The following is a 21,894-nucleotide window of genomic DNA, read 5'->3' as shown; positions in this document are numbered from 1 at the left end:
CAAAGCAAGACTACAAAATTGTATTTGAGATTGGAGTTTACTCATCTATACATCGTACATGTATGTAGCTGAGATCGCCCTAACAGTAACACCGCGCCGTCAATGTATATATATAAGGTACAAACAGCGAAACGCAGTGATATGATAACCAGTTTTTGTATTTCCATTCTCCTTGAATGCTGATTTACTTGCATGTTTTTATATCAACCAAAATCAGTCGATTTTAAAACTGTATATCAGAGACCCGCATATTTTGTGCCTTACGAACAATGAAAGTAGAATGACTCGGACTTATTGTGACGTCATAATACACTTCGTCTACTTTGACGTTAAATTTATGGAAAATGCACGAAGCTGCCCAAGGGGAAATATGATAGGGAGATATGATGTTTGAGAGGGAGATATGAAGTTTTGTCTTCCCTGGCATGTGACTGTCTAGACCAATCAGATTACGCGTTGCATAGAATTCTCATACTGAGGTATAATAATAGATTTTAGAGTCAATTACGTCAGAATCAGGTGGGACATATTATGACTCGTGGTGTTGTAATTTTGACTGAATAAATCACCCTTGACTAAATGTAGCACTAGAGCAGAATTTGTCAAAATTGCATTGCATTTCTGGCACCACGCTTGCAAAGCTCAGTAGTTATTGTTAACATTCAAACTACCGACTCCTGTGGTCCAAGTCATTTGAGGTGGAATTGAATGTTTTTGTTGGCAAACTGACACAAATCTAGAAATGTTGCAAAAACAAATTAAAATGATGTTTTAAAAAAATTAAATGATATACCTACCTACCTATCCTACCTAATTTTTTTTTCAGAGTGAAATTTTAGGAAATACTCATATTTTATTTTTGGACTAATGAACATAATCATTATTAAAGGGACTGATTCACGATTTTACCCAAAATTTTGTTTTTCACTTTTAATGATCAAAATCTACTGTCTAATGTGTTTGAAAGATTTCAAATAAAAATTAAGGTTATACATCATCACAGAAGCTAATTTTAGAGAGTTTATTATTTGTTTTGTAAACAAAGATTGCAATATGTTATTGTTTACGGGATTTTCAAAAGAAATGGATATCGATCTAAGTTTATTATATCTTTCACATTTCAAGCATTTTAAGAGTAAAATGTGTCATCTAAAAGTTGAAATTTGTGATTATGCAAAAGTAAGATGAATTATATTACAAAATCAATATTTCACTTGTTTGTTTGTTTACATAAAAAAGACTCGAGTCTTTGTTTACATAACACAGATTTAAGGCTGAAATATTGCTTTCATTCTTGCATTCAGAAGGTCAAAATTTTGGCTGTCAATATTAAATGAGTTATATTTTTAATGCTTAACATCAAAAATGAAAAATATTTTGATCAAAAATCGTGAACCAGTCCCTTTAATGATTTACATAGCAACATAATTTTGGCAATATGTTAAACAGATTCGCAGTGTCAGTCTTACAAACTTGATCTACTAGAAAGTAGTTTGGGTATAGCCTTGAAATAGCTGCTTGATTCTTATATTTACATTTTTATGCAGAAATGACATGTCAGTCTAATTATGCCCTGTTTCATCTAGTTCTGATTATTCCTTGATTCTTTTTCTGTAGTTCATGAATTAAGATTATCTGATTTGATCATGGCAGCATATTCAAGAGGAAAGATTGCAGTAAGTGAAAAATTGAATAATGCACACATTCTACCATAGTCATGCAGTCAAATTGTTGCATATTTTTTGAAAAAATATTATTACATACAAAAATGTAATTTTTTCTTTAATCTTCTGAAAGAGACAGTGCTGCTGATTATGGTAATGTTTGCTCTGCACAGTAATGAAGTAAACACACTTATCGCAAGGCAAAGGCAGTTGATAACTTGATTTATTATATACCCATCAATGTATCGTTCTTTGATACTGTGGATTTCACAGCGTGTGATCCGGTTTTCTGGATCACCACCCTGTGGTTTTCTGATTCCGTATCAGTATTCTCTGAAACTGATACCGTCACAATGACGTCACAATGCATCAACGTAACGTTTTTTGCTTAAAATATTGGCCGCGTCACAAACAAAACTGCATAAACAAAACATAATTTCACTGTATGTCTGTATTTTTGATAATTTGGATTACATTTAGTATCATATAAATGTGGATTTAAAATGCATAGGGGGTATATAATAAATTTATCATTACTACGGTAACTTAATTGATCCGAAGAGTTGGATCACATCTCGTTGACAGGCGCGGATCGTCAGATCAAACTCGACGCTTCGCGTCTCATGTGATCTGATGATCCTCGCCTGTCAACTCGGCGTGATCCGACTCTTAGGATCAAGTTACAGTAGTAATAATATATACAACATAATTTCAGTGTGTACAATGTATATGTCAGAGCAGTAATTTGGTGCTTCATTGCATTTTGGTGAATCAAATGACATCAACAGATTCGAATGATGTAAGACAATATTGAGATAAATGTATTGTTTGGTTAAATTATTTTGAACCATTGAATCATGTAAAAAAAAATTAACAATGTATTAATTCCTATTTGTAAATAGTTCCAAGTGTTAAATTCATGATATGCATTAAAGCTTATTACATATAGTTTTCATTTTAATCCTAGTTGAAAAGGAGTTTGCAAGCAAGAATGCAATGCCTAAAGGTAATTCAGTTTGAACAAAACAATGTAATAGATTCTATAACATTTTTGGAATTCTCAATTGTGTTATCTGACATAAGATTTGTTGTACATGTTTAGAAACAACGAATAAGCCCGAAAGCAGAGGCAGAATTTATGTGCCGTTCAGGACTAGATAGCGATCTGTTGAAAGTGAAATACATCAACAGAAGAATTGGTGAGTTCGATCCACATGTAATAGAAAGTAACAATCATTATGCAAGTTGCAAACACATTAATGTTGTTTATTTTGTGACATGAAATTTTTAACTATAATGACTCTTTAGTACCTGTATAGGAAATGCAAATCTACTTTGGTGTAATATCATAAACCCGAAGTTAACAAAAAGTTTGAAAAGTTTGAATTTAGATTTACTAGACATAGACCTGTATGTATTATGGTAACCGTTGTGGATTTTTAATATATATATATACAAAGCACTAAAATGACCAACGACACAAACAACCAGATTGTCAAATTTTTGGGACTAATAAAGAAACAACAGACACATTAAAAAGAATGAATAATAATATAATAGTCCAGGAAGTGATGGTTTTACAACTGTACAGAGTTTTTCACATTTTTCTGGACAGATTTAGGCCATTTTGTAACTAGATCATTAAATTATGCATATGAAATGGGAGAACTATCTAGTACTCAAAAATGGGATTATCACTTATTTATCAAAACAAGACAAACCAAAACAATTTTTAAAAAACTGGAGACCATTAACTCTACTAAATACTGTCTACAAAATAGGATTAGGATGTATAGCAAATCGAATAAAACATATTCTACCAAAATTAATAAATGGGGATCAAACAGGATTTATACCAGGCAGAAATATTGCAGAAAATACTAGACTGATTTATGATATAATGAACTATACCCAAGTAAAAAACATTCCATATCTAATGCTACTCTGGAAAAGCTTTTGACACGGTGTCTTGGGATTATTTAATTTGTGTTATGAAACTACTCAATTTATATAAAAAATATATAAAATTTATACTTTATTTTTATAGTGTTCATTCATATACATATATATATTATTTTTTTTATTAGTTTTTTTTATTGATGTTCAGTCTTCACGAAAAACTTTGTAAAGCACAGGCCCTTCGGGCCTCCCGGTATAATAATTGTGCAAGCCCGAACAATATTTTACAGGCCCCAAATGTTTTTTTCTAATTTGACCACATGTCATTTGCTGATTCTACACTATAGATACATGCATGTTCTACTGTAGGAAAATACAGGTCAAGATGATCATAGTTAGAGAACAACTGACATTAAAAGGATTGTCTTATTTTATTTTTCAATATATTAATCTCGCAGATACATCAGCAGCTCATGTTCAACTTTGTTTTGTATACACCGCGTACAAATCATTTTGTTGTCTCCAGAATCAAATGTTAGCCAAGGCCTACCCTCGGTCCAATGGGCCATGAATTTTCGCTCTTTTCTCCTCGTACGACAGGTTTTTTGGGTTGTTTTTTTTATCGGATGGTTGTGATTATGAAATACGCTTGGGTGGTTTTGAATTTCCCGGACGAGCCCCCTCCCTATACTTCAGAAAAGGCAGCATGGTTGATAATTTTTCTATGCGAAATTTGACTACTAAGTCATGACATTTAGTCTGAGTCAATCTCACGCTTTATTTATAATATATACAGAACATATAAGAAAACATTTACAGGCCCGCCGGACTCCTGGGTTTAATATTTTAAGAAGCCCGATCCCGATTTTACTGGCCTCGGGCATCGGGCCACTGGTTAACGTCGAAGACTGGATGTTTTTTTATTATTATCTTTTATAAATTATTTGTTCATGGATACATAATTAGTATACATAATAGTATAAAATATATCTTAATATTATATTAACCATGTTTGTTTTTTATCCAAGTTCATCATTATAATCTTGGCTTGTTTTTGTTTTATGATTTCTTGATGGGTTATTTTTGTGTTTAGGGTATGGCGTTTTTGCTAGTGAAAACTTCTCTAAGGGCAGTTTTTTAACTGAATATGTTGGGGAAAGAATTGCTCCTAAAGAAGCAGAGGAGAGGGATAGGAAGCGGAAAATTAAACACTGTTACCTCTTCTACTACAAGTGGAATGGTCTTAGATGGTGAATATTGTCTTGCCATTGATATACATGTATCTGTACTTTGACAATCCATATTTAGTATAAAATGTTATATTAATCATGTGTCATCAATGCTTGATTAAAAACTATAAACACACTGCACTTCAAAATCTAATGTCAAGTTTCTTTTTCTTAGTGTTGACGCAACAGGTACAGACAGAATTGGGAAATATATAAACGATGCTAAAAATGGTGACCCACTAAACAATTGTGTTATGAAGCTTTTGACGGTGGAAAACAACCCTCGACTCTGTCTATTTGCTAATCGAAATATAGAAAGGGGAGAAGAGTTGAGATACGACTATGGGGAAACTAACCTACCTTGGAGACAAGTATGTGACAAATTATTCATATCAATTGTGTTTTGAAATATCACCTGGATTTCAGGAATATATATAGTGTAACATATATGTACAACAGTTTGATACAATTATACATGAACTTAATCATTTGAATTGTTGCTTGTATGAATATTTTACAGAGTGCACTGCATGAGAGTAAATCAGATCTGCATAGTAATACTTTTTAACATGAATTTATCATTTCAACACTTTACATTTACATTTGTAAAAAATTCATTATGTTCATACGAATTTACAAATTTAAAAAAAAAAAAGAAATACCATAACAATGATTTTTTTCATAAATCCTTAGTTTAAATTTCTTGTTGACATTGTGTTTACATGTTACAATGTACATTACTAACTTTCTTAGTTTTATCTTTAAAATATAATAACTTTTTTCAAAGTGTGATGAATTCGTTCAATGTTGTACATGAGATAGTTTATTATATTGTAAATAACTTGCCTGTCTATAGACATGCATGTATATGGAAATTACCTCATTCTCTTAAAACTGCACAAAAAAGATAGAAGTTTTAAAACACTAAGGTAACCTGGGGTATGATAAATATTTTACCATTTTCCTGCATGTCATGATTTTTGTTGCAATCTTACAAACTGCTACTGCAGGTTCAACTGGTTGGTCATTTGAAATAACCCTAAGTGCACAATTATGTCCTGAGATATTGGGGTGTTGAGATAGTGCAGTGGTTAGCTGCTACCCAAGTTGTTGTATGTGAGAGGGTGATCTCCTGCTAGAACTCAAGGACTTCATCCAAGTGTTTTAGTTTTCCCCTACATCATTGACCCACTTGCACAACTGCCTATACTAATGAGAAATATTGATACTAGTTGTAGTACTCATTTGTCAATCATTATGAAATAAATATAGGTCCAGTACTGAGCAGAGACCTCAGTTATGCAGTGTGTCATGAGTAATGGGTGACATCCTTGATTTAAAGAAATCTTTTCAAAGAAGGTGTTGAATAACTAAAAACTAGAAGGCTTCACCCCTTTACATGAACTTTAGATATACTATAAAATTAACAGTATGACAAATTGTACAAAACTGATAAGGTCAAAATAGAATAATTATATGTGTGTTTCCAGTTTCCCTACCCTACCTACATTTTTGCTGACAACTCTAAATATTTTATTTATGCTATACATGTAATTAAAAGAAAATAAAAATCCTGAATTTGGAATTTTTATCTTTTTGCATTCGAGTTTCTCTGATTTACATTTTACAACTATTGATCTTCAAAATGTGTGAAAAGTATTTGTAATGTATATAGACCTGTATTGAAAATGTATCAAAACTAAGACTTCAAATAAAATGTTTTAATAAAATGAAATGTTTTACCTACATGTAACTACCCCACCTAATTTTTGGGAGTGAAATAGGAAACACACATATATTTTATTTTGACCTAATGATGGAAACTTTTGCATTTCATACATGTACTTCATAAATTTTGAGTAATTATTATTTTTGTGTTCAAGATTCCTCTGACACAGTGGATGATGACCCATTTGATGTCACCAGTAATAAAGATGAAGACTGTGAAGGTAAAATTCAATTAATACTAATCATTTTGATATTCAATTGTATTAAATGTATGATTTGAATATTCACAAGTTTTCTTTGAAAGAGAATCTTAATTGATATTTTAAATTTGCACAAGTCAACTTTCTTAGTTTGCATCATGAATACACCATTTCAATTCATCAGATGCACATGTAATTAGATTCATGCCAATATACATTTATAGCACACATGTAGTGAGTTTTGATGCCATTGCACACTGCACGGTCACATGTAGTGATTTTCAATGTCAGTACAGTTTTATCACACACATGTAGTGAGTTTCAATGTCTATACAAATTTATCACACACATGTAGTGAGTTTCAATGTCAATACAGATTTATCACACACATGCAGTGAGTTCCAATGTCAATACATATTTATCACACACATGTAGTGAGTTTCAATGTCAATACAGATTTATCACACACATGTAGTGAGTTTCAATGTCAATACAGATTTATCACACACATGCAGTGATTTTTAATGTCAAAACAGATTTATCACACACATGTAGTGAGTTTCAATGTCAATACAGATTTATCACACACATGTAGTGATTTTTAATGTCAAAACAGATTTATCACACACATGTAGTGAGTTTCAATGTCAATACATATTTATCACACACATGCAGTGATTTTCAATGTCAATACAGATTTATCTCTTACGTGTGGTGTATATTGAAAGTGAGATAAAACATTGGCTTTATCACACGCCCGTTTGATAAAACACTTCCGGTCCGAACTACTTTTGACACCGTCCCCGCTTGGATGACATATTGTCTATGTTTATGCATATCGATGCTTGAAATAACGTGTACAATTTGTTATTCTGTATTTATTTAGAATATATTTTATAGCAAAATTAAAATGATGTTGCCCCCACTGACATATAATGCAAGTTATCGGCCATAAAAATGTCAACTCGATCAATATTAAACTACTCAAAATATTCGACCAAAAAAATGTCCACACTATTATCATCGACAAGAAATCAACCGCCTACTGGACAAGCCTAATTGAAAGTACCTAGACATGCTGTGGTACCAAGTATTCACAAGCACAGTCTCTTTTCTCTGGAGCCATATTGAATGTGAGAAATCTCAATAGCTTTACTTCCTAGGCCTAAAGTGCCTCAGGATTTCCTCTCGCCCTCAGATCTAAAGAAGACACGTGAATAAAATCCAAATGCACAAACACTTCTACTTTTCATTGTAAACTATTGAACATTCTAATACTGCTGCATTAGAATATTACTTTCATTGATCGTTGTTACACATGTTTATTTCAAAAAGACGCCGACATCAAACTTTTATCAGAAGGTCAGGCCTACGTCAAAAAATAAATACTCGGTCAATAGTTTTTATTTTGTTGGAATGGCAAAACCATTATTAATTATAAACTATAATCCTCTCTAAAACAATTCTATGCCCCCCTTTGAAAAAGAGGAGGCATATTGTTTTGCAACTGTCGGTCGGTTGGTCTGTAGACCATGTGTTGTCCACTCAATATCTTGAGAACCATTCACTTGATGATAATGATATTTCATATGTGGGTTGGTTATGAGTAGAAGAGGACCCCTAGTGTTTTTAAGGTCAAAAGTCAAGGGTCAATCTACTCTGGACATAGGAATATAATGTCCGCTCAATATCTTGAGAACCCTTTGCTGAAAAACATCAAACTTAGCACACTGGTACATCCTAAGGAGTAGATTACCCCTATTGATTTTGAGGTCATATGGTTAAAGGTCAAGGGTCAAACTGGGCATAGGAATATACTGACCATTCAATGTTTAGAGAACCCTTTGCTTGACAGACATCAAACTTGGCACACCAGTACATCTTCAGAAGAAAATTACCCCTATTGATTTTGAGGTCACATGGTCAAACTGGACATAGGAATATACTGTGAACCTACACTGGTACATCTTCAGGGCATATGTGTTTTACAAACATCTCTTGTTGTCCATGGTTTCTTTTATAAAAATGCCCTTTGTACTGTATATGAATGGATTATAAGCGCACTATTTTTTCCCGCGTAAGGAAAACTGATAACCATGACGTCTGAGCCACGAATTCAAAACAAATTCAATCAGCTGTTTCTACCATACTGGGAATCATCTCAAAATTAAGCGAAAAGAAGACGTACGACATAAATACAACATCTATAATTGCGTGTTTTGATATTTGGTTTATCCAACGAGTTTATATGGTGTATTTATTCGCTCGGCAAGCCTCGCAAATAACTACACCATATCAACTCATTGGAAAACACGCAATATAGATATCCTCTTTTTATCACACACATGTAGTGAGTTTCAATGTCAATACAGATTTATCACACACATGTAGTGAGTTTCAGTGTCAATACAGATTTATCACACACATGCAGTGAGTTTCAATGTCAATACATATTTATCACATACATGTAGTGAGTTTCAATGTCAATACAGATTTATCACACACATGCAGTGAGTTTCAATGTCAATACATATTTATCACACACATGTAGTGAGTTTCAATGTCAATACAGATTTATCACACACATGTAGTGAGTTTCAATGTCAATACAGATTTATCACACACATTTAGTGAATTTCAAGCCAGTACATTCAACAGTGATCTTATTTTTTTGCAATAAAAGTTACTTGATATTTGTCCATTATATTGTTCATTTTTTAAAATTTTTAACTCTTGAAGTAAACAATAAAAATTTATAAGGAAATCTTTTAACTCTGTTTTAATAGTGTCTATGTCACACCTTCTCAATAATAATGTCTCCCCTTCTCAGAAGGGGGAATATTCTTTTAGTGTGAATTCTTCTTTTTCTTCTTTCACTTCTTCTTCCTCTTCTTATACAAAGTTTGTCCGGGCCATAACTTTTTTTGTCTTTTGACATAGGCCTTTGATATTTGGTATGTGGGTATACCATGATAAAACTGTGTCACATGTCATTTGTGATGACCTTTGACCTTGACCTTTTATGTAAAGGTCAAATAATAGAATTTTTGGGCTAGGCCTTTGGTATTTGGTATGTTGGTAGACCATGATAAGACAGAGAGTCGGAAGCCATTTTCGATGACCTTTGACTTTGACCTTTTATGTAAAGGTCAATAAAAGAAGTTTTTGGGTATTTTTGTTGTCCGGTCCATAACTTTTTTTGTCGATTGACATTGACCTTTCATATTTGGTATGTGGGTATACCATGATAAGACTGTGTCAAGTGCCAATTTTGCTGACCTTTGACATTGGCCTTTTATGTAAAAGTCAAATAATAGAAAAAAAAATTGTCCAGACCATAACTTTGTCTTTTGACATATATGCCTTTGATATTTGGTATGTTGGCAAGTTTAGTTTACTATCATATGTTCACAACACCGTTCCTTGTTAGAAGCTCATATACATATCTAGGCGATTGTTATTTTCTGTAAGTCCTAATTTTCCACTTTAAAGATGATCCCTAAAAATGTTTTTAAAAAAATTATGGAAAATGTCGTCTCGTCAGTTTTAGTGACTGTGAGCTTAAACAATTCTTCCTAGTTTATGTATGGCTTATAGTTAGGATTATAATTTTAAATGATCCATTTTCCCCATACATAAATATAAGAAATAAATAACAATGTTAAAAAGTTTTCTGGAATATGAACTTGGTTGGTACATGATCAAATCTACCGAAAAGCCTGAAGTAATGGACCAAGTTTATATCCCAGAGACCTTTTAACATTATTCATTTCTTAGATATTCAAAGTTATTTGGATTTCAAAGATCTTTTGTCTCTAAACATTTGAAATTTGGTGTAAAGTATACAGTATTGGTGTTGAACTTTTGATTTAATTTTCAACATGATTGTGCTGATTTACCATCCTTCATCCAGAAAATCCAAAGGCAGCTTCTAAATAAAAATGAAATAATTTTAACCATAAATTTTCAAAATTTAAAAAGATATATAATGTCATCGTGAAATATTATTTGTAGATACTGTTGATGAGGCCGAAGTTAGAAGTATGAAGATAGGTGAGGGAAGTGAGAGACAAGGAGTCAGAAAAGACAAATTGAGGTATTTTGGGACAGAAGTGAGCAACCAAGAGACAGATGTTTGGGTTAACCAGGTAACAGATTTGGGTAATCCAGGAACCAAATTAAGTAATACACAGGAGACAGATGTGAGGAATACACAGGAGACTGATGTGAGGAATATTCAGGAAACTGATGTGAGGAATACTCAGGAAACTGATGTGAGGTATATTCAGGAGACTGGTGTGAGGAATACTCAGGAGACTGATGTGAGGAATACACAGGAGACTGATGTGAGGAATACACAGGAGACTGATGTGAGGAATACACAGGAGACTGATGTGAGGTATATTCAGGAGACTGATGTGAGGAATACACAGGAGACTGATGTGAGGAATACTCAGGAGACTGATGTGAGGAATACACAGGAGACTGGTGTGAGGAATACTCAGGAAACCGTGAAAAGGCAGAAGAAGAAAAGGAATTTAGAGACAAATATGAGGAATATTCAGGAGACTGATGTGAGGAATACACAGGAGACTGATGTGAGGAATATTCAAGAGACTGATGTGAGGAATACACAGAAGACTGATGTGAGGAATACTCAGAAGACTGGTGTGAAAAGGCAGAAGAAAAAGAGAAGGAATTTAGAGACAAATGTGAGGAATACTCAGGAGACTGATGTGAGAAATACACAGGAGACTGATGTGAGGAATACACAGGAGACTGATGTCAGGAATACTCAGGAGACTGATGTGAGGAATACTCAGGAGACTGATGTGAGGAATATCCAGGAGACTGATGTGAAAAAGCAGAAGAAAAAGAGAAGGAATTTAGAGACTGATTTGAGGTATATTCAGGAGACTGATGTGAGGAATACACAGGAGACTTGTGTGAGGAATACTCAGGAAACCGTGAAAAGGCAGAAGAAGAAAAGGAATTTAGAGACAACTGTGAGGAATATTCAGGAGACTGATGTGAGGAATACACAGGAGACTGATGTGAGGAATATTCAGGAGACTGATGTAAGGAATACTCAGGAGACTGATGTGAGGAATATTCAGGAGACTGATGTGAAAAGGCAGAAGAAAAAGAGAAGGAATTTAGAGACAAATATGAGGAATATTCAGGAGACTGATGTGAGGAATACACAGGAGACTGATGTGAGGAATACTCAGGAGACTGATGTGAGGAATACTCAGGAGACTGATGTGAGGAATACTCAGGAGACTGATGTGAGGAATACTCAGGAGACTGATGTGAAAAGGCAGAAGAAGAAGAGAAGGAATTTAGAGACTGATGTGAGGAATATTCAGGAGACTGATGTGAAAAGGCAGAAGAAGAAGAAAAAGAATTTAGAGACTGATGTGAGGAATATTCAGGAGACTGATGTGAGGAATACACAGGAGATTTATGTGAGAAATACACAGGAGACTGATGTGATGAATACACAGGAGACTGATGTGAAAAGGCAGAAGAAGAAGAGAAGGAATTTAGAGACTGATATGAGGAATACACAGGAGACTGATGTGAGGAATACTCAGGAGACTGATGTGAGGAATACCCAGGAGACTGATGTGAAAAGACAGAAGAAGAAGAGAAGGAATTTAGAGACTGATATGAGGAATACACAGGAGACTGATGTGAGGAATACTCAGGAGACTGATGTGAGGAATATCCAGGAGACTGATGTGAAAAGGCAGAAGAAAAAGAGAAGGAATTTAGAGACTGATTTGAGGTATATTCAGGAGACTGATGTGAGGAATACACAGGAGACTGATGTGAGGAATACTCAGGAAACTGATGTGAGGAATACACAGGAGACTGGTGTGAGGAATACTCAGGAGACTGATGTGAGGAATACACAGGAGACTGATGTGAGGAATACACAGGAGACTGATGTGAGGAATACTCAGGAAACTGATGTGAGGTATATTCAGGAGACTGATGTGAGGAATACACAGGAGACTGATGTGAGGAATACTCAGGAAACTGATGTGAGGTATATTCAGGAGACTGATGTGAGGAATACACAGGAGACTGATGTGAGGAATACTCATGAGACTGATGTGAGGAATATCCAGGAGACAAATGTTAGAGAAGCAGTGATAAAAAAAATCCATATCAAAAGCACTCGGTAAGTTATTACAGATAAGACTATTTGATATAATTGCCATATGAAAAATGTGAGAATTTATTTTATCACAATCATTTGAAATATCTGTTGTATAATTTGGTACCTCTAATTTCATTAGTTCCCATGTTTGGTACAATTTATTTAGTATTACAAGATGAGATATATTTAGGAATGAAGCTAATTATTTTTATGAAATGATACCAATAGACTTGGTTCAGGGTAGTTACTAAGAAATGGCTTATGGGTCACATTGCTCACCTAAATTTGTTGCACAAAGAAAATTAGTTAATTGTATACCATGGTTAAAATTAAGTTTGATTCCATTTATAATTTCAATTATAGGAAGCTGTTCAGTTTTCATTAAAAATTGTCCCATTGGGATCCAAGTTAGAATAGGTCCTCAGTATCCCCTTTGTTGTCGTAACTAAATGGGGCAGTCCTTCAGATGAGACCGCAAAAACTGAGGCCCTATGTCTATTGCTCCCACTGTGTTTCTTTTAGAATTGAATGTATTCAGGCAGGCAGAAATTTTGAATAGGTGTTTTGCTGATGCATAAGTTTGATATATGGTTTTATTCATAATTTCAGATATTTTAGAACATCTGTCTGATGATGACTATGCAGCTGAGAGTATTGATGGGATGGATGATGATTCCTATCATCCATCTGAAAGTGAAAGTGATGAAGACGAAGATGAAGATTCATCAATCGAATCAGGTATATTTGTATAATCCATGCCAATAACTACATGTGTAATTTGGCAAGATTCGTTTTCTAAAATTTGATTGAATATTGGAATTTTTGTTAGAAATGTTGTTGATTTAAAGTTAGTAGGTTTTATATTTCAAATAAGAACGAAGTGACACATGATGGTTCATATGTTTTCCATTTATAAGCTTAGACAACCATACATATATATATATATATCTTCAAAGAAGAGTAAATAAATAATTTCTTATAGCATGTGTAGTTGTACACACACAGAAACAATTTCTTCATTTTTTGTCAATAAAACTTGAACATGTTGAAGATTATAGAGTATAAACAATCAAAGAAAACACAAAAAAGTACAGTACTCTATGCAATGCACAAAAATCGAGTAATCTATTTTTAGCTCACCTGAGCAAAAGTGAGCTTTTCTGATCACCCATGATCTGTCTGTCTGTCTGTAAACTTTCACATTTTCTACTTCTTCTCCGAAACCACTGGGCCATTTTCAACCAAACTTGGCACAAAGCATCCTAAGGTGAAGGGAATTCAAGTTTGTCCAAATAAACGGCCATGCCCTGTCATTGGGGAGATAATCACAAAAATGCAAAAAATAGGGTGGGGTCATTAAAAAATCTTCTCAAGAACCACTTGGCCAGAAGAGCTGAAATTTACTTGAAAGCTTCCTGACATAGAGCAGATTCAAGTTTGTTAAAACCATGACCCCTGGTGGTAGTTTTGGGCCACAATAGGAGATCAAATTTTCACATGCGAATATATCTATAGGTAAAATCTTTGAAAATTTTCTTCTCAAGAACCACTTGGCCAGGAAAGTAGAAATTTACATGAAAGCTTCCTGACATAGTGTAGATTTAAGTTTGTAAAAATCATGGCTCCCGGGGGTATGTTGGTGCCACATTAGGGATCAAAGTTTTACATGCAAATATATATTTTAAAAAATTCTTTAACTATGGGTAGTGATGAAACGATTATCGCCGATGATCGATTGTCGGTCGTTCAGATACCTACGATGCTACTAATCGAATACAAAATATAAGTCGCCGACATCGTTGACCAAACAAAATCCGGAAATCACTTCAACTTTGTTCAAATTTTATTTTCTGTATGTCAAACCCGATCAAAAATAAGCAAACAAAATGGCGGGAGATATGAAGGACAGTAACAACGACATTCAACAGTCAAATAAAGGAGCCTATCTCTGATGTCTTTGATACATTGAGATTATAGATAAATTCCATTACTTGATATATTGGAATTCTGATTTATTTACCAGTGAACAAATGAAACAAAGAAGAATTCAAATGTTTCCATACATTTAATGGTTCTGTTACATCTCATTTGAGGGGGAAACACTTAAATGCCAATTCCGATTATAATCGATTATTAATCGAGTACATGTGTCCGATTATTGTCGATAATCGATTGTGGTTTTTGGTCCGATTGCCCATCACTAAAGTCCAAGGTAACTTGGGTGAGCGATGTGGCCCATGGGCCTCTTGTTTATGTATACAATTTTGGCCTTTTTGTTTACTGGATATAATGTTTGTGCATAAATCTTTTTGTTTTTGGAGAAGTCATATATTTATGTAAATTGAACACACATTTTGTAGAGATTCTGTATTAACTACATTAAATTTAATCAATATGCTGCATACAGGTATCCTCAGGGTATGCCTTGGTTTTAAAGGATTAATTTCCAGATTTTGTATTTGATTTTGTTTTTGTAGATCATTCTACAAACATGACAAGAACTGTTTTCCCACAACATGAACATGTTAGTGACAGTGATGATGAGGATGATGAGTATTCTTCAGTCAGTCAAGTTTTTCCAATTTTGAATGGGACAGAGAAGAAAATAACTTTCATGAAAACTGATAAATCAGCTAAGGGACATTATACTAACAAAAGACATGCCTGTCTATTCTGTGAAAAAGTTATGCCGAATATGGCTAGACATCTGACTCTAAAACATCACAATGAACCTGAAGTGGCCAAAATTCTAGTGCTGTCCAAAAGAAGCAAGCAAAGAAGACAGCTCTGGGAGGAACTTGTGAACAAAGGAAATTTTAATCACAACTACTCAGTAATTGAAAAAGGAAAAGGAGCAGTTATTCCTAAATACCAAAAGAGTAACACATCCAGTGCTGATATCAAAGATTATGTGCCTTGTTATTACTGTAAAGGATTGTACAAACGTACAGAATTGTGGAAACATACAACTTCTTGTGGAGAAAAATCCAAGGAATGCAAGTTGGATAAACAGAATCATGTGAAACTTGGGCGTTTGTTACTTCCTCCTTCATGTAACAATGAGCAGTTTGAACAAAAGGTACTTAATGTAATGAGAGATGATGAGGTAAAATCTGTAGTAATTTCAGACAAAAGGATATTGGATTTTGGAGGGAGGATGTTTCGTAAGCATGGAAATGAAGAACATAGAAACATGTATATCTCTCAAAAATTAAGGGAGCTAGGAAGACTGTTGCAGCTCAGTAGGAAAAGGTCGTTGAATGCCTTGGATGATTTGTTGAAAACAGAGCATTGGGATACCCTAATTGAATGTGTGCATTTAGTATGTGGTTATTCAGAAGTTAGTAAAGTTTATAATGCTCCATCCCTTGCATTGAAATTAGGCCATAGTTTGGTCAAGTGTGCCAGTTATTTAAAATCTGAAGGATTGAAAGAAAGTAATGAAGAGAAAATTAAAACTGCAGATGCCTTTCTCACTTTATATGAAAATGAATGGACTGAAAGTGTGTCATCCCATGCACATTCCACTTTAAATGAGAAAAAATACAACAAGCAGCTCTTCATTCCACTGGTTGAGGACGTGAAGAAACTGAATGACTTTTTGGTTCAACGAGCACATGAACTTTGCTCAGAAGTGGAATTCAGAAAGGTGGATTTGTATCCAGAACTTGCACAGGTATGTTTGGCACAAGTCATTCTTTTTAATCGGCGTCGCAGTGGAGAGGCAGAGAGAATGACTGTGGCTGCCTACTGTGATGCACTGAAAGGCAGTGGAAAACCAGATCCAGTAATAATGAGTACCCTCAATGAATTTGAGAAAATACTGTGCAAGTCCCACATTAGAGTGGAGATCAAGGGAAAGAGAGGGAGAAAAGTGCCTGTACTGTTTACCGCTGATATGAAGAAATCTATTGACATTCTCCTGAAAACCAGACAAGAAGCTTGTGTCACACAGCCATATCTCTTTGCCAGGCCTGGAATGACCACAAAGCCCTACAGAGGCACAGATTGCATGAGGAAATTTTGTAACTTGGCTGAGCTTCGAAATCCCAGTGCCATTAATTCCACAAAACTTAGAAAACAACTTGCTACCTTAGCTCAAGTCCTAAACCTCAGTGAAACGTCACAAGATATTCTTGCCACTTTTCAAGGACATAACATAAAAGTCCATAGAGAGTTCTACCGGCTGCCTGAAAGTACTTTGCAAGTAGCAAAAGTTTCAAAAATACTCCATAGCATCAATAATGGAACCATAGATAGATATAAAGGAATGGATTTCGATCAGATTGATTTTGCTGACAAAGGTTTGTGTGTTTATCATCATCATGGTCTTTGTTAATTTTCTGCCCAAGTTTCATCTCAGGCTGTCTAAAAGTGTTTCTGATATCTAATGGATCTTTTCTTCAACTTAGAAACACTTGACAGTGAAACAGAGAGTGAAGTGGATGATGACAGTGATGATGATTCCAACCATGAATCTCTTTTGGAAGGTATATTGAACACTTTCAGATCTTCAAATTCTTTCAATTCTTGAAACTTCACATATGAGTGTTCCAGAGTGCTTAACATTTATTTTGATGATAAGGATTGTGATTTTTGTGTAGTCTATTTCTTGCCCTAGGCAGGGCTGTGTACAATTCATTGTCACATATATTTCAAACAGAAGTATTCCTATAGTCCAATCCTCCTTAACACGTACACTTTGGTTTTGTAGTACTTAGTGCTTCACTTGAAAACTCTGTCTGATGATTCTTTATTTTATGACCACCTCCTCAGATATCTGGTACATGTACTACCTTAGAGAATACCCAATTACTAATGTATTACTTAATTACAGTACTAATTATGATCATTATAGCATACTTTCTACTCAGACTTGATTTGTGTCAAATTGATATTACAGAGCCCTGTAATTCTGGAGACATGGGTAAAGAAAGGAATGCAAGGATGCCTCAAACTTCAGCACAAGGTTTGTTTTGATGAATTAATTTATCACATGTTTACCCCTTTATCCAGTGGAAATCACCCATTGCATAACTTTTGACATACATCTATATTTTCGTACTCCGCATGGCATCAACAGTTTATGCATCGTTTATGTGTGGAAACTTAAAGAAATGCAGTCATTTAATTGAATGTCTCCAACATTGCAGAAGGAATGCAGATGCAGAGACCTAGCTCATCTAGGAAGTTGGGAGGAAGAAAGCAAGGTATTTATATGTCATAATTTGTATTATATTTTGTTAAACCATGCTGACAGACAGGCATCAAAAGTTTATGCATGGTTCATGTGTGGAAACTTAAAGAAATGCAATCATTTAATTGAATGTCTTCAACATTGCAGAAGGAATGCAGATGCAGAGACCTAGCTCATCTAGGAAGTTGGGAGGAAGAAAGCAAGGTATTTATATGTCATAATTTGTATTATATTTTGTTAAACCATGCTGACAGACAGACAGACCAACCAACAGACAGACACGGTGATTCCAATATATTACCAACATTCGTAATAAGTTTAGGAGGGTATCTTGGAATCACTGTATCTGTCTGTTGGTCTGTTTGTCTGTCGGCATGGTTTTGGCTGGATTTATTCTAAGAGAATGGCACATACATTTTTCTTAAAATGTGTACACTCTCTGTTCCTCATGTAAAGACCTGTACCTAGTGTTTTCTTAATGAATGGACAACTTTTACTCATCTAACAGGTTTTTTTCACTTCATGGACTTTATTTTTTACTTAGAAATTAGAAAAACTGGAAGCTTGTACTTGAGTTAAAAGTTTGCTTGTGGCTTGAGGGTATGTCCCAACCTTTACAGAGGGTCATTTGGACAAGGTCACTGATATAAGAAATATGCAAATTTTTGCCTTGGCCATAATTTTCAAGAGGATTGATTGTTTAGCTGTTGTCCGCCACACTCAACAAATTTTAAGTTATCTGGTGGCGCCCAGTTTTTATTGGTGGAAGAGAGAACCAGATACAATGTACCTGGGAAGAGACTACTGACCTTCCGAAAGTAAACTGGGAAACTTTCTCACTTACCAGTGCGAGCAGGATTCGAACTCGCGTTGACCAGAGATGAGAGGTCGTGTGATTTTGAGCGCCATGCTCTAACCACTCCACCACGGAGGCCCATAACATGAGGAATATGTTGGTGCAAAGGTTACTTGTGACTAGAAAATGTGTAACAACCTGACATGATGATCTTTTGACAAGGTGAAGATCCCTGGTAGGAAGTGCACAATTCTTGTCCTTAATGTCATTTTATTATGAAGATTATATATACCCTCAACATTGACTATGATGGAAGAATGTGCCATGACTTTGAACTCAAGTCTGACATTTAGACAGTTTAAGGTCACAGAGATTGAAAGTCTCAGAAATATAAAATTCCATGGCAGACTCTATTGGAGGTGCATCAAGAGGTAATACTTGACACAGAGGCAGCTTATGGCCAAGGGGTATGTCATAATTCTATGCCCAGGTTGTTTGTTGAGAGTCAAGGTCACATGACTCCGATGTTCTTTAGATTGTGACATTTTAGTGCTTGAATTTGGGAGGTTAACTTTTTCTGTACTCCAAACAAAGCTCACAACCATAAACCATTTTCATTTCCATAGTATTTAGCTATTAAGCTCTTTTAAAATAATCATTTTCTGTATTTGCCTCATAGGAGTATTAGTCCTATTAGGACAGTTCTAATTTTATTTTAATTAACCATTGATAGTTTACTGAAGGTTTATGACAAATGTTGATAAAAATTATTGGTAATTTGAAATCATTTAGTTTTAGCTATGGTAAATGACAGAAAAAATAAGTTGGACGTACTTTTAAGAAACTGTTGTACAACCGTTACAAGTGATATCTACTGTCCATTCTTTGTTACAGGCAGTGTTCAGCGCCACACTTGGACATCCGCAGAGAAGGCAGCTTTGCACAGACAGTTTGATACTTTCATCAAAGTAGGGAAAACTCCTGGTCAAGTCGACTGTTTAAATGGCATTAGAATGGAGAAATCTCTGTCCACTTTTACATGGCGTCATGTAAAGTTTGCTGTGAAAAACATTATTACTTCTCGGCAGAGGTGTTGCAAAAAGTAATTCCAGTTTACATGGTTGTAATTATATTGACAGCTTCAGCATTGGTCATTCACTGTCTACCATACATCATTGCATTCAACATTGATATGTAATTTATAGCAGTTTTGTTATCTGACAATTCTTGAAATAATTAACTATATAAAAGGTTTGATGGTCATACCATTTTAACTCTGTGAAGATATAATAAGATAGTACAACACTAGTTAACTAAAACTATCTACAGTTTATATACCAATAGACTATGAAGTAATTGATAGTATCACATCCTCCTTGTAATTTTTTTTATATGCCCATAAAAGATGGGACGTATTATGGTATGGCGTCATCTGTCTCTCCAGACCTTGTAGGCAAAATTCAAAATGAACGGTAAGCTCGAGGATCTTACAACTACATGTATATATAGACATTTCACCGTGAATCAAGGCCATAGTATCAGTTAATAGGAAAACCTTGTAGGCAGAATACAGACTGAACTATTGGAGCTAGGACCGTCTAACTTGGTACACATACTCCTCATGCCAAGTGTAGGATGCTCTATGTTCTTCAAGGTCAAGGTCGTAGTATCACTTAGTAGGAAAACCTTATAGGCAGATACAGACCGAACCGTTGGGTCTAGGACCATCAAACTTGGTACACACACATTATGCCAAGCAGACAATGTCTATTGTTTCTCATGGTCAAAGGTCAAGGTCATAGTATCACTTAGTGGGAAAACCTTGTTTTCGTTTTGGATACAGATATTGTTTTGAAATTTAGTCACAAGCTTCCTCTAGGAGGAATAGGAGTTCAGGTTGCTGAATACATGTCAGATAGATTGGTGCAACATGACCCACTATTAGGATTTTCTTTTTGGAATATGTATGATATCAATACAGAGTGCATAATGTGCTTACAGGTCCAACGGGTGTATATTGTACTGATGTACTGTTTGTAGTACTCTTGTTTCATTCCAAGTTTGATTTTAAACCTATTCAAATTGTCATGTATGAATAGATATTAAGTGTCAGCTGTTTTAAGAGTAGCTTTATTTACATCATGTGAGCTTTTTGAGCTAAATTGAACAGCTTTGTATGCTTATGAAATAAATATGTACACTTTGATTCTGCAGTTGATTATATTTTGATGTCTTAAAAGACTGACAGGTTTGGACTTCACAAGTGACAAAGGATCAGTTATTTGTCACAAAAGGAAAAAGCTATTAGTCGGGATCTGGTTTTAGTCTTTACAAAACGCTCACCCTAATTGTTCTAGATTGTCACCAAAGGCCAAGTAAATATATTTGAAACCTAGTAAACTTTCAATAGACCTCTTACAGGGATGTACTAGCATGTTTTGTTTACGCATTTTGAGCTCTATTTGATATTTTTGTAATGGTATATATCCGGTCTTTATTAACTTTGGGCTAACTCCCTACTTGATACACATTCATTGTTTCTGGGTACAATAAAACATATCACTGATGCATGAAGTACATGCAGGTACAATACACAGGGCATGTTTTTTTCCCATTGAGTAACGCGCAGAATGAATGAATATTGTTCTTGGAATAAAATCAGCCATGGCAAGGATAGTTCCACTTGACTGTACTTGTTCTTTTAATGCATTCTATTTAAAGAATGGATATGCGTTTGAACGCATAATTGTGTAAGATATGGAAGTGTTGAAAATGAAAGATACGCGAGGCAGATTCGAACCATGGCACAAACTAATTGCAGAATGTACTGCCAGCAGTGCAGGTGACTGAGCTGTTCTAAGCATAAGTAATACATGTACCTATGTAAATATGAACCAGGTTTTCAAAAACAAATCCCCAAGCATTTTGTCTTTTTATCGTGAATTTCAACCCCAAGGCAGGGGTGGTGTCTCGTCAAAAAACATACAGGTGTAATTTGTTTTAAGATCAAAA

At 34.6% G+C, this 21,894-nt stretch overlaps 2 protein-coding genes across 3 annotated transcripts; both read left to right on the top strand.

Annotated features, from left to right (window-relative positions):
* The first annotated feature begins 1,629 nt into the window (after positions 1-1,629).
* On the top strand, positions 1,630-5,232 carry LOC130052742 (N-lysine methyltransferase KMT5A-A-like). Its single transcript, XM_056158623.1, has 5 exons — positions 1,630-1,676; positions 2,632-2,670; positions 2,767-2,863; positions 4,657-4,813; positions 4,968-5,232. The coding sequence occupies exons 1-5, from the start codon at positions 1,647-1,649 to the stop codon at positions 5,197-5,199; spliced, it is 555 nt and encodes a 184-aa protein (XP_056014598.1). The 5' UTR covers positions 1,630-1,646; the 3' UTR covers positions 5,200-5,232.
* LOC125676308 (DNA ligase 1-like) lies at positions 5,121-21,169 on the top strand. Of its 2 annotated transcripts, XM_056158621.1 has the most exons (8): positions 12,789-12,910; positions 13,499-13,627; positions 15,367-17,193; positions 17,302-17,379; positions 17,793-17,858; positions 18,043-18,099; positions 18,234-18,290; positions 19,777-21,169. In XM_056158621.1, exons 2-8 carry the CDS (start codon positions 13,552-13,554, stop codon positions 19,986-19,988), a joined length of 2,373 nt encoding a protein of 790 aa, XP_056014596.1. In that variant the 5' UTR covers positions 12,789-12,910; positions 13,499-13,551; the 3' UTR covers positions 19,989-21,169. The 2 variants fall into 2 exon arrangements, with proteins under 2 accessions (XP_056014597.1, XP_056014596.1); XM_056158622.1 differs by lacking the exons at positions 15,367-17,193; positions 17,302-17,379; positions 17,793-17,858; ... (1 more) ...; positions 18,234-18,290; positions 19,777-21,169 and adding exons at positions 5,121-5,163; positions 6,676-6,741 and having other exon boundaries at positions 10,735-12,910; positions 13,499-13,587.
* The last annotated feature ends 725 nt before the right edge of the window (positions 21,170-21,894 follow it).

Source organism: Ostrea edulis, chromosome 3 (assembly GCF_947568905.1).
Source record: "Ostrea edulis chromosome 3, xbOstEdul1.1, whole genome shotgun sequence".
Lineage (NCBI taxonomy): Eukaryota > Metazoa > Mollusca > Bivalvia > Ostreida > Ostreidae > Ostrea > Ostrea edulis.
The sequence above is the reverse complement of the archived record's forward strand: the minus strand, read 5'-3'. Positions and strand labels throughout refer to the sequence as shown.

Coding starts and splice junctions, on each gene's coding strand:
- LOC130052742 (XM_056158623.1), top strand. CDS start 1,647: ATGGCAGCATATTCAAGAGGAAAGATTGCA. Junction 2,671..2,766: donor CAAGAATGCAATGCCTAAAG/GTAATTCAGTTT, acceptor GTACATGTTTAG/AAACAACGAATAAGCCCGAA. Junction 4,814..4,967: donor AAGTGGAATGGTCTTAGATG/GTGAATATTGTC, acceptor TCTTTTTCTTAG/TGTTGACGCAACAGGTACAG.
- LOC125676308 (XM_056158621.1), top strand. CDS start 13,552: ATGGATGATGATTCCTATCATCCATCTGAAAGTGAAAGTGATGAAGAC. Junction 17,380..17,792: donor CCATGAATCTCTTTTGGAAG/GTATATTGAACA, acceptor TTGATATTACAG/AGCCCTGTAATTCTGGAGAC. Junction 18,100..18,233: donor GTTGGGAGGAAGAAAGCAAG/GTATTTATATGT, acceptor TCAACATTGCAG/AAGGAATGCAGATGCAGAGA.